This window comes from Streptopelia decaocto (assembly GCF_964273445.1).
Source record: "Streptopelia decaocto genome assembly, chromosome: 1".
In the NCBI taxonomy this organism is placed as follows: Eukaryota; Metazoa; Chordata; class Aves; order Columbiformes; family Columbidae; genus Streptopelia; species Streptopelia decaocto.
In genome coordinates this window covers 90,189,719-90,203,357 of record NC_138663.1, presented here as the reverse complement: position 1 = coordinate 90,203,357, position 13,639 = coordinate 90,189,719, and the positions used below count along the sequence as shown (strand labels likewise).

At 35.3% G+C, this 13,639-nt stretch overlaps 1 protein-coding gene across 3 annotated transcripts in view; it reads left to right on the top strand.

Annotated features, from left to right (window-relative positions):
- The window catches only part of ARL13B (ARF like GTPase 13B), a 50,418-nt gene that overhangs the window by 32,060 nt on the left and 4,719 nt on the right, over positions 1–13,639 (top strand). For 2 of the 3 annotated variants that reach the window (XM_082050566.1, XM_082050565.1), the window contains 6 exons: positions 2,865–2,970; positions 5,920–6,122; positions 8,329–8,425; positions 9,611–9,842; positions 10,320–10,436; positions 10,899–10,967. In XM_082050566.1, coding sequence (XP_081906692.1) covers positions 2,865–2,970; positions 5,920–6,122; positions 8,329–8,425; positions 9,611–9,842; positions 10,320–10,436; positions 10,899–10,967 — 824 coding nt within the window. The remainder of the gene's footprint in view (positions 1–2,864; positions 2,971–5,919; positions 6,123–8,328; positions 8,426–9,610; positions 9,843–10,319; positions 10,437–10,898; positions 10,968–13,639) is intronic. The other variant, XM_082050567.1, reaches the window with a different exon arrangement.

Sequence of the window (13,639 nt, the reverse complement as noted above, 5' to 3'; positions counted from 1 at the left end):
TCAAGATATTAGAGTTTAAAAATCAGCAACTACTGCAAGTTATAGAACATTAGTGTCACACTCACGCTGAGCTATGCAGCTTACCAACATTTTATTCTGCTTCAGTTGTGCTTTGTAGAATGTTCAGTCCAATAACATAGTAAATATTGCAGTTATTTAATCTTGAGGTGAGAAAGGTAAAGGCTGTGGCAACAAAGTCTGTGTTTGGAAATATTTTCTTCAGTTAGATCTAGACAGGATTTGACAGCACTGCTGAGGAATGCTTTTTGAGACCAGGGTGCAGTGCAATAAGATTTTCAGATTGTGACAAAGTTAGGTTAAATTTAAAAAAAAAAAAAAAAAAAAAAGTGGATATAATTGTGTCCAGTCTTTTAATTACTTTTCATAGCTTTCTTGAATTTCATTGCAGTTTTTCACTGCTTTAGCTTTAGGCTCTGTTTCATAGCCAAACACTTGAGAAGACATTACTTGTCCTAGCTGGCTGGTGAGAAGGAATGCTGCCAGAGTATCACAAGCATACAGAAAATGTCATAGATTTTATGTATGCATTGAACAACAGTTAGGGATTCTCTGCACTAAATCATAGTACAGAGTACTGTAGAGTTACTCTTTTTGTTGAGAAAAGGGAACGGATTATCAAAGCAGAGTGGAGGTGGGAAAAGTCTTGTGCTTTTCCTGTCTCTACAGGCAAGTCAACAGAGTTGATCCTCAGTAGGATGTTGGGGGCTTTTTCCCAAAGCTGATGATAAGTTTGTGAACCTTTTGGACAGCAAATCATTCTTAAGACTGATGGAGAATGAGAGAGAATGAATGTTTGAGAAGCACCTGTCTTTCCATGGTCTCCTTTGTAAACTCTACTTAAAAGGAAAGGTTAGATAATGAATCATAGTGTGTGAGGTTAATGGTGACAAGGAATGGGTTTTTGAGCTGTAGATGCAACACAGCTTTTTTTTTTTTCTAATGTCTCTTTGAAGTTAAAAACTCCCTTGCGAGTAAAAGAATTAAGAACTGAGGCTGTAATACTGCAATTTTGGAAAATGAGAAGGAATAGGATCTTAGATCAAACTAGAGGTGCTGACAATTTCTGGTAACTATGGAGTGAATTCCTACCATTGTTAAGGAGTATGATAAATCTGAAGTACAAATGGCCTAATATTCCCTAAAAGCCATTTCATGATGACTTGAGATTTCAGAAAAAAAGGCTATGACATCTGGTTCCAAAACCATCTGCCATTGTATTAATGGAAGCCAAATATTTGTGATTTTATCCAGAAAATTGATTTGGAGTTTTCTTGCAATGAAAGGCTTGCTAAATTTCAGAACATTAAAATCAGATTTCATTGTATGCTTATATTCCAAAATGGTCTACACTGGTTCAAAGCAAACAGCACCAATTGTCATGCTGAAAAATAGTAACTTTGAACAGAAATAGTTAGTTGGTAGTGAAATATTATTTAATATCTTTTCACAGTTCCTACAGATTTACCATGCTAGCTTTTAATTAAAAATAGGTAAGGAGAAATATATCATATTGTCACCAAGAGTTTTTATGGAAGGTGGGAACAGCTCTTTTTTGACTTGACCCCTTTGTGAAGTTTTGTTTATTCCTTATACAACTCTTAGACCCTGAAGAAACATGAATTATTTCCTATGTGTTTGTCTCTTTTTGTCATTTTTGTCTGTTTAAAATACATATATTGTATTTCAATCTAAATGTCTCCATTTGTTACTAAAATTTGCTTGTAAGTGAACTTAGAAAATCGTTGACCAACATGACAGCAAGTTTACTTTTTTAAGTGTCTTCTTAGGGAATACAACTGCTGGGTTAACACATTCCTAAATACTTAGGTAAACTTATCTTCTTAGTCTTTTTCTGACATTTTCTACACATTGCTTCGTGTACATTTTTCCTTTGTTTCTGACAATTTATCCCTTTCTGTATAGAATATTTACTAGGATAAATGCATGTTGCATTTATCAGGGAATGACAGATTTTAGCCTGTTTTCCTAAAGAAGTGAGGCATATATGATCATGATGCCTGTAATCCATCCTACCTTCCTGGATATTGCCCAATTTAAGTCCATTTTAATCAAGGAATTGAGGTCTTTAGGATAGTCAAGTTATGGATTGGATGCAGTTATGGAGTATGTGGAAGACAAATCCGATCAAGAACAGTCCCCCAAAAAATTAAGATGTTTATTTTCTGGAATTTCCTTTGCTGCCATGTCTCTAAGAAATAAGACAATGATGACACTTGATTTTACAAAATACTTACTTGGTAAGCTACATGTTTCATATACCTTTTTTTTCCTTCCCTCTATTAAATACTAAAGTATCATTTTTGGAGCTGTTCATGCAAGTTCCTCCCTCTGAGCTTTGAGTTTTACTTACAAAGAGCAGGTTGAAAGCATTACAGATAGAGTTGTTTGATATTGGAGAGAAGTTCTGTATAGTTGACAGACTTGAGATGATCACAAAGCAGTATGAGTATTATGTGGGGAAATGCACGTGGTCTGGGAAGTTGCGAAGTTCTGAACTTTGGTTCATAAACTCCAACAGATAGTGCTGAGTAGCTTTAGATGTAGAACAGCACAGTCCTTTACATCCATCTTCTTAGCTGTAAAATATGATTGCTTTGTCTATGGCTGCTTAGTAATTAGTTAATATTAGTATCTGCTGAATGCTGTGCATGGACTAACACATTAAGGTGAAAGAACAAATAAGAATTAAAGCTAGAACCAAACATTTCTCTTTAATTTATCTTTCTTCCCCTTCTTCCTACTTTTGTTCAGAAAACAGCTTTTGGAGATGTGAGAGTCTGTCACATCAGGGTGTTCAGTGTTGCTGTTGATCTTTTCTTTAGGCTGGCAAATAAGCAGGACAGAGAAGGAGCTCTGTCAGAAGCAGATGTAATCGAATCCTTATCTCTGGAAAAACTCGTCAATGAACACAAGTGTCTATGTCAAATTGTAAGTATCTTCTAAGATGCTTTGTTTTCTAATATATATGTAGTACTTGTAATAAGATGGGGGATTGTGCCACATAGTGTAAGACTGAAACTAGAACCCTGCAAGCACCATGACTATACAGTACATATATCTGTTTGCAAGCAATTCACCTTGACATTCTGCTTATGGATCTGTTGAAAAAAGCTTTATAAAAAGGTTCTCAAAGTGTGCCTGCTGGTCCACTCTGAAACCATGCAAGAAAAATTAATTACTGATGTGATTTAAAACTTGTTTAGTTAGACAGCAAGTTTAGTATTCAACTTTTTTAAAAAAAGAAGCAGGAAATGGAATTTGCAGTTGTTGACATTCAAGAAGGACCACTGTCCACATGTGATGTTTGTCTCATTTCTGTTTAAAGTTAAAACCATCATTTAGTGTGAGTTACCATCTGGCAAACAGTAAGAACTTAATCCAATTCCTACTGCATCTCATTCCCAGCACAGTAGTAATTGAAGAATGCTGTTAGAGCTAGTTAATATCTGTCCTAAAACAGTTATTTTACTGCATTTCAGACGTAGTATTCAGTCATGCTAAAAAAACATGCCAAAACACAAAATCTGTATGAAGGCTACTTAATATTGGTCAGTATTTCATATAATTTATCCAGATCACTAGTACTTGAAGTTTTCTTTAAGCCTTTGTTTTAATCCACCAGTTTGTTAGTTAACTATTTGTGAGGTTTACTTTTATAATATTTTCCTAATTGCAATAAGAAACATTTTAAAATATATTGAGAGTTTTGCTGTTATTAACCAAAATTAGAAGGCAATTTTGCAAAACAATTCCATCTGATATTTAGGTTTTAAATTTTTAAAACTGCTTCTAAGTCCGTAGGTGAAGTTGCAAAATTCGTAGGGTGGTAGATATTGCTATTGTTTTCTCTAGAAAGTTAGATTATAGCTGAGCATAGCTGTGTTGATTATATCATGAGTCTTTGAGGGCTTTTTAGTCAGTGCATTTTGCACTATGCATATAGGAATCATACAAATAAAAATTGCAAGTTCACTCTTTTTTTCTGAGGCACTTCTGTGGCAAAAATATTTTTCTTGCAAATCATTGTCAATATAAAAGACCTGAAATATTCCAGTGTATTTTTCCAATACTTTAGAATTACTTAATTTATGATACATTCCATTAAAATGCTGTTCTCATTCTCCATTTATATCTTGGGTGTAATCAACAAAGTAACTGGATCACATACTCATAATCATTTTGGCTGAAAGCAGCTGAGAGTCTTTTATACTCAAATGGGCAGCTGCTTTACTAGGCTTATTAAAGGTAAACATGGTGCCAATGTATTTCAATACAATGACTCATGGAGTGAATTTAAACAGGGGCATTATAAAACAAGATGGTTTAACCCCAGCTGACAACTAAACACCATGCAGCTGCTTGCTTGCTTCCTGTTGGTGGGATGGGGAGAGAATCAGAAGAGCTGAAGTGAGAAAACTTATGGGTTGAGATAAAGGCAGTTTAATAAGTAAAGTAAAAGCCATGTACGCGAACAAAGCAAAACAAGGGATTCATTCAGCACTTCCCACAGGCAGGCAGGTTTTCAGCCATCTCCAGGAAAGCTGGGCTCCAACATGTGTAACAGTTACTTGGGAAGACAAACACTGTAACTCCGAATGTCTCCCCCTTCCTTCTTCTTCCCTCAGCTTGCTTTATATGCCAATCATGATGTCATATTGTGTGGAGTATCCCTTTGGTCAGTTGACATCAGTTGTCCAGGCTGTGTCCCTTCCCAACATTTGTGCACCCCCAGCCCTCTTGCTGCTGGGTGGTGTGAGGAGCAGAAAAGGCCTTGACTCTGTCAGCATTGCTCAGCAATAACAAAAACGTCCATGAGCTATCAATGCTGTTTCCAGCACAAATCTGAAACATAGCCTATACGAGCTACTGGGAAGAAAATTAACTCTATCCCAGCCAAAACCAGCACAATTTTGTAGCTGAACTACATTAACAATAATCTTTGTGCAAACCTAGAGGAAAATTGCCCCAGTGCTGTCTGTCATTTTAACCTAGTTTTCTCAGAGAAACAAGGTATTATTGCCTATACATCTTCTCCTTGATCAAGTTCTGCTAGAGGATATTTAGCGTTCTGTAGTGAACAATACTCATATTTGAAACTTAATTTAGACAAAGTAGGAATGTATTAAAATGCAAGCTAGGTTTGTCACTCTGGGAAGACATAGTAGGTTGGATTTTTTTTTTTTTTCTGTTGTAAATAGTGAATACCATATCTGACTATGGTGCCATTTAAATGCTTGTCAAATGAAGAGATAACACAGATAACTTTTAGGTTTTGGTATTGGAGAGTTACGGTTTTTTTAATCTTTCATTGCTCATGGACACAAATCCTGAAACAATCAGTGTGAAATATCATTTCTTCATGTAAAATACATAGAATTGTAGAATTTTACTAGATAAATGTAGAATGTTACTAGATAAATGTAACATAAGCTATTAAAAAGCAGCAGCAAAACAGAACATACATATTGGAGGTTGATACATTATATTTCTCTATAGATACATAGATACAGATGTGTATAGAAACAGGTGTGGAAATAAATGTATATACACATAGTAGGTGTATATGTAACAGGTGTATGTATCTGTAGCCGGTGTATATATCTGTATTTAGAGACAGACATGCAAATATGTTTTTCTGTGCAGTATTCTAGTATTTTTGGAAAAGGACTTGAAATAGTGGAATTTGATAGAATTAATGTGATTTTTATCTTGGAAAAAAAAAGCACCTAAATGTATAGAATACCTCTTTGCAAATTTATTTCCCATACTTCTCAGTGTTTTGCAAGCTTCACAGTAAACACTGGTTGATTTCTTGTTTTCAGTCAAGGAATATGATCGGAACTGTGAATTTTCTCCTCCCTCTCCCTGTATTTACAGGAACCTTGTTCAGCTATCATGGGCTGTGGGAAAAAAATTGATAAATCGATAAAAAAGGGTTTATATTGGCTTCTACATATTATAGCAAAAGATTTTGAGGACTTACATGAACGCATCCAAAGAGACACTACAGAACAAAAAGCATATGAAGAACAAAATAAACTAGAACGAGCCGAGCGAGTGAGAAAGATACGAGAAGAAAGGTATTCTCTCTGTAATTTCTCCTACCTACTCTTCCTCCATTACTCTAAGTCACTTGATCCATTCCTCTACATAGAGCTTATGGGAACCAAACTATCCAGTATTTAAAACTTACAAGCCACAAGACAAGAACCTCCTTATTAAAAACAGGAAACTGAATGCTGAAGGCTTTCTATAAGACATACAAGTTTTTTTTTGTCTGGTTCACCCTCATTTTTAATTCATTCTGTGCTTGAAATGTACCATGAATGAGAATTGCAAGTAGTTAATAGTAGTTAATATAATTGCACGGGAGGCTAACACACAAAAAAAATCCTGTCATTTAATCTAAAGTTAAGTTCTAAAATAAATTTTTATTAACTTAAGTTAGACTTTGTAACCCATATGTGAATATCAAAGACTAGATGAGAAACTTCATTCAACACTATTGCTTAATAAACTTCAGGGTATCCAGCAGGTGAGGCATGGAGGGAGTTAAGATGATGCACAGAAGGGAAGCAGGACAAGTGATTTATTACTTTTCTTCAAAGCCCTTTGTGGTCATCAGCAGCCCACCATGATTCCTGTTAGAGACTGATATGAATCGTTTTACAGGGCCATTCTTACAAATTTCACTCAGCACCCCCATCCCCCATCTACCTTATATATGCAGCAATTGGAAAGTCTTAGTTACTGTGAGAAGTAGCTGTGAAGCTATTGTGTAGTGTCTTGGCTTGTACTCTTGCTGATTTGGTTTACTTCAGCAAGTAAATTGCTTAAGCACATTTTAAACACCTAGAATTTGATGTGGTCTTCATACATATTTCACAAACTTGCAAAAAAATTCATATGCTGTAGTCTGCCAGATTCCTCTGCATAGACAAAAACCCTCTGACCATATTGGATTGTGCTTGGGTGATGCCATGTTGAGAGGTATAGCTTTGAAATGTATCTCAAAGAGATTTTCTGATGATATGGGCATTTTTCCATATATTCTGTTCTTGCGCAGTGATCTTGATTGTATTTGTTCCTGGAAAAACTGATTTGGTCTGAATTGGATTAAAGTTTTAAAAGTTTTGCTGAAATCCTTGTGCCTTAGAGGAAGCTAACTAGTAACTTCTGCTGTTTTACCTGTACCTGAGATCTTGTCTCCGTATATAAGAGATGGGGTTCACTCTTGTTTTGCTGTTTTGCATCAGATCAGTTTACTGTAAGAAGCAAGTTATTCTTGATTCAAGTGTAATTCTGTTTCATTTCGTGTTGTAATAATTCCCCAGACTGCTTCTTGCTCAGATTTGCTTCCCTGAAGCAAAGTTTTATCTAAGTTTATTTCCTCCACGATACGTTGGTAGTAATGATCTTGTTCCAAACAGAAAACCAGAGAGAAGTAGTGCCAGTAAGTGTTAACAGGGTACTGTCCATTCCTTCCAAGCAGTGTGATTTCATGAGTAGATCAGTGACTTCTTTTCGTACCAATCTGTGCTTCTGGACAATGGGGTTACTTCCTCTCTCAGTACTTGCAGCTGTAAAGTAGGTGTAACAGTGACTTCGTATGCACCAGTACCATCAGATCAATTGATAAAAAGTTATGGATGAGCGCATATACTTTATTAATGATATGTTATTTAATACATAGTAATTGAATATTTCTTACATAGAGATCCAATACATAAAAAATAACTAGTCCTAGTGCAACAAAAGTATACTGGGGATTATGTGTCTGTCCTCTGTGGCTTTCTGAACTTTTCTGAGTCTGGTTGAAGCAAATATGATTCCCTGTTACTACATAAAAGGAACAGTCTGGCACCAAGTCTCTCTTACATGTGTTGAGAAGAATCTAGAATTATGAGAAATGTAGGTATATTAAAAATAAAAGAAGATGTTTTAGATAGTCTGTTTCCCCACCACATAGATTTCTTTTTTAAACAAATGAGTATCTCTGACATAATACATGCTTGTGCTTTATTGTTATTAGCCTGTCATTGTGATTTCTATAGAATGTTTTTCAAAAGACAGAAGTATATTGTAAAGATCAGCTGGCATAAATTGGAAGACGAGTTAGATGACCTAATAAGTGTTCTCTATTATGTAAAATTTATGGCTTGGCTTCTTCATAACTCTTTGTTTATCCTTCCTCTTCTCTGCCCACCTCTTCCCACCCCCTCCCAAAATGAATAAACAAACAAATTAACCAACCACTAAACCAACAACATAAACCCATCAACAAAGGAAAAGAGAAGAAGGAAGAAGTACACCTGATGAGGAAGACCCTGAGCCTGGGAACTGTGAAAACCCCTTCCAGCCCATATCTGCTGTCATCTCTGAGGTATGAGAATATGTGGAATTCTGCATCGTTTTAGACCTACCTACCACTAACAAATGTCTGAGAGGTAATGAGAAAAATGGTTCATTTAAAAGAATTGTTTAAAGTCTGTCTGTCTGTACAGCATTTTTTAAATTTTCTGTTTTAAGCTTGGCAGTCTTGTTTTGTGTGCATTGAATCAATGCTTTCATGTTAAGAAAAGCCCCTATTATTAATTCACGGACAAGAAGTTTTGTAGACAGTAAAATAAAGGTATAGTAAACAGATTACTGAACACATTTCCTAATTAAATTATTGGATATTCAGGAGTGGAAAATACTGAAGTTCTGTTAGTTTCTTGTAAAGTGATGTAGTAAGTCATATAAAATCTCCCTGACTACTTCAGCTACTTAGATTTCTGAGCATAACTTGTCTTCTGTTGAAAACTGAGACAATTGAGAAGCTTTCCTAGTTCTGAAATATGAAAAGCATATTATTATATAAAGTTTCCTTAACCTGGGTTTCTGAGTTCAGGTAGTTCTTATTTATTGTACCATATTTTTTAATTCAGTTGACTTGAGATAACACAATCTCGAGACACACAAAAACTCTCAGAGACGTTTCCACTAAGTAATTCAAGGATTTGTTTCTCTCCAGGACAAATACACCCATATCCACATATCTTGTAAAGTCAGCTACATGCACAATAGTACACTTTATAATAACATAGTAAGAAGAGAAGGGTATAGCTGTGAGTATTGCGGAGACACTGATTTAGTGATATAGAACCTGTGAAACAGCCTATCATTGAGTCTGTATGACACAATCTGTATTTGACCAAACTATGGTAGCACTTTCTGGATACTTAAACTCTGTGCATATGTCTTTCATTTTAATTAAAACATTAAACAAAGAAAAGATAAGTGAAGAGGAAGAACTTAGGATTTTCTAACCTTTTGCTGAGGACTGTTGATGTTTATATCGCTGGCATTTTTTGTTATCATATGACCAAAAAGAAAGCAAGAAATCAGGCTATAAACCTAAAGATAATTTATTTTGCATTTAATCCTCCCCACACACACGCCTTCTGGACAGCATATTGAAAGTTTAATTTCTTATTTGAAAATATTTTTCTATGCTACAAATGGGACAGAAAAATATTGTAGAAATATTTTGATTGTTATAAAAAATTCTTATACTTTTTGTTAGAACGAAAGGCAAATTGAAAAGGAGAAGAATCGGCAAAGGTTGGAGACTGAAAAGCCTACTATTGACTTGCAATCGCAAACAGAGCAGGAACAAATGGATGCCCAGCACTTATCAAGTAGCAGCAGCCAAAACACAAATGATAGTACACTAGAAACATGCAATTCTACAACTGCACAGCTTTTGCAGCATGAAGAAGAGAATGGGCAGCAAGCCTCGCAATGCCTTGACTCAGGTAAAACTGCTTCCTTTTAATGTATCGATGAATGTTATTTTTCACATAGCTCTTCCATATCTGTATTATTTTTTGTTATACCACATGTCAATTTAATCTGTAGAAAACCTAAAAATGCACCATTAGGTTTTCGTATTGGTAAACACGCTTCGTAAAAGTGCATGTTTGTTGGTGTGACTGACACTTTAGGTGAAATTAGGTTCCTTTTTGTCATAATCAAATACGTGGTCCACTTTCTGTCAGTAGCAAGATAAGTTGTATTTCTATAATAAAACATAGTTTGCCTATATTTTATGCTTACAGTTTATTTTCTGTAGCAAAATGTTTTGTAAATTTTACATTTCACATGCTCTTCTGTGTAAGTTTGGACTGAAAATGCTGATGCATCTCACCCCAACAATTGTATTAAAAGATGATCTAACATAGTCTCTGAATATAATTGTATGATATGTACCGCTTTATTTCTGTTTGATATAGATAACAGTAAGAAAAAAAATAAAAAAACAAGATTTAAAAGGGTCCACAGAGTAGAACCTCTTAATACAGAGGATGCTGTTCCCAAAAATCCTACACCACCAGCAGCTCTTCCACCAGGTAAGTGTACTAACAAACAATAATCAATGCCTCAATTTGTGGTTATTAAACCTTTAAAATATTAATTTGTGAATGATGAAACTCATGTGATCTTCATAGAAAGATATGCTACTAAATCTTACTCTCCAGGAAATCTTTGATGCAGTTTGTTACTTTATGGTATGAACTTTCAGCAGTATTGATTTGATCCATTCTGCAGGGTGGTGGGGGAAATACTATTTTCACACAACGGATGAGAGCCTTGACTACGCACTGATGAAAAAGTAATTAAAAATATCCATTTTTTAACAGTAAATCAGCTTATTTTTAAACTACTTCATCACTATTCACCATATATGTAATATGTTGCATACTTTTGGCATTTCTAAATGCTATGATTTTTCCTAAAGAGAACTGGCTTCTGTATTTTTCATCATCATCAAATGCAGTCACGGCGTGATTTGACTGTCTGTTTTCCTTTAGTTGGCTGGGGAACTCCCAAACTTAATAGACTTCGAAAACTTGAGCCTCTTGGTGAAACATATCATGCTGGTAACTGAAGTTTTGTATTTTTTAAAGCATTCTTCATTGCTCATTCACTTCTACATTCATTTCTTTTCATTCTTCATCTTTTTTTAGTTTCTTAATGCCAATATTCATTGACTAAAAGCTAACCCATTTGCTTAATAGAAAGCATCTTTTTGATTTCTCAAGTCTTTTTTTTTTTTTAACCAAAAAGACTAAGTTCTCTCAGATTCCCTTATGAAGTGGCATGGGATATCAGAAGCTATTAGTGATCTGAAATTATCTGCATGGCAGCATGCACCTGCATACTATAATGTGCCATATAACAAAGAGTAACAGGATTACTTACTTTAAGAGTCCAAACAGATATTGCATTCAAAATGAAAGTTTCAAAGTGTAATTCCATTGTTCTTATGTAGACAGTTCATCATTATCTGATGCAATGGAGTTGGGTTACCTGGGTACTGGAAGAAGTCGGAGGTATTCAACAGAGATGATACTGCTGAAAGACCTAAGCAGGACTGCAGAGATCCAGCAGGGCTTATTAATTTGGGATCCATCATGGCTCTTCCACATCTAGGCTGGTTCTGTACTAAGCTGTCAGTTTGTTTCCACACTGGTCTTATGGCGGGATGTGGAAGTGCTAATCACTTTACAATACTGAATCCAAATGGACTCCATGTATTTCTGGAGTTCTGGAAACTATAGCCCACATTCAGATGAATTTGCTGTGTCTAAGCTGACTCCTTGTGCTGCCTCTTGAGATAGCCAAAAAATTCTTCTTTCCACTGCTACTGTTTTCATATGGTTTTAAAAACATAGCCTGTCAGATTTTGGCGTTGATTTGGGGGTCTGATGAGAAGGAAAGCTAAAGATATGTGGGGACCTCTGGATTAAGTGCATTATGTTGGCAACTCCAGCTTAGGGACTGCAATCCCAGCTGTGATGAAAAGCCCAATATAAATTTGATTGCGGAAGTAGTGAGACTTCCAACTGAAAACTAGGTTATTGGCCTGCAAGGAGAGGTGTCCATGATAAAGCTTGGGATCTGCTGCTTTACCTGATGAGCCAGTGTCCCTGATCATAAACTGATAGGAAAAATAAGTTTAATAACTGGAAATGTCAGGGTGTAGTAGATAGATTCTTGATTTCTCTCTTCTATAATGACTATTTTCTACAGAGGATTGTTTTTCATATGCTCATACTGTATCTTTTTCAGTTTTAGAATATAATTTCTTCATTTTTCTTCTATTTTTATATTTCAAATTTTGAAAAGGCAAGTGAATAAGGAAGCATACAGAGTAATGTGAGTTGAGGATAACCAAAGCAATGGAAACACTTATACAAATTGAACAAAGAGAACATTAATTGAGGAACCTATAGAGAAAAGAGCTCAGTGTGGCTCTAGTGATCCTTGAGCTTAACCCTGACTTGAACTGATTGTGCTACTGTCATGCAGAACAGCACCCTCTGGACATACCTGTTGAAGTTCTGGAACAACAGAATATGGAGTGTCTTTGCCAAAGCATCAAAATATACATAAAGATGAATTAAGATCTCTAAAAATTAGGAATTAGTAAAAATTTGTAATTCATGTGCATAAAATGTAATTTGTAGTCTTAATCATAAAACCATTTTGCTCTTTTTTTTAAAGCACATAGAGAGAAGTCAGCAAGAATGAAAAGCCAGATGAAGAGGTAGGGAGGGGAAGAAAGGGAAGGGATGATACTCAATTTTTATCTATGCATAAGGGAGATGTTGCATTTTGTAGCAGGAGCATGGGTGGGACAAAAAGGGAAAAAACCTACTTAATATAGGTTCTTTACTCACAGGTGCATAAGTTAGTAACCTGAGATCTGTGTTAATTTACTCCATTTTGACATAAGGATTACATTAAAGTATTTTGGAATCTAACGGTGTGAAAGATGTTGGTAGGGGAACGATCTCTTGAGCAGAGGTGTAACGACTGAGATCAGAGGAAACCCAGAGTGCTCAGAACTTTGCAGCTGAATTCAAGACATTGCCTGGTCTTCACTGAGATTGTTTTTTTCAATAGTTTTGAAACACTCACAAGATTCACACAGATACAAAAAATCCCGAGACAGCAAGAAAGTATCTATGAGGAAAGCACTATTTCTAAATGAAAAAAGCTGTTTAAACTCATGATCCAGCATTGTCAAATCTTTAGTTAGGTCCTGATATCAAAGAGCATCAATTATTTGTTTTGTGTAAAGCAGTTGTGGTTTTTTGTTTGTTTGTTGTTTTTTTTTGTGTGTGTGTGTGTAGTTTGTTGTTGTTGGTTTGGGTTTTTTGTTTGTTTGTACTTTTTTGTTTTTGTTTGTTTGTTTTGTTTTGCTTCTAATTCAGACCATTTGGGAGCCATAGAATCATTTAGGTTGGAAAGGACCCTTAAGGTCACTGAGTTAACTCAACCATTAACCTAATACTGCCAAGTGCATCTTGCACTGAATTTAGCTTGCTGTCTTGTCCTTGCCCATTTTCTGTCACACAACTGTATTTTTCAATGAGTTTTTACGTATTTTGTAGGTGGATAACGTGCTTCTGCTTAGAAACTCATTCAAGTTTTCCTAAGACCAGTGGAGCCTACTTTTGATCCATTTTTTTTAGAATATTCCCTGAATTGCATCTTTCTGAAAACCAAATGATTTTTGGCTGTCCCTTCAGCAGAGAAATAAATA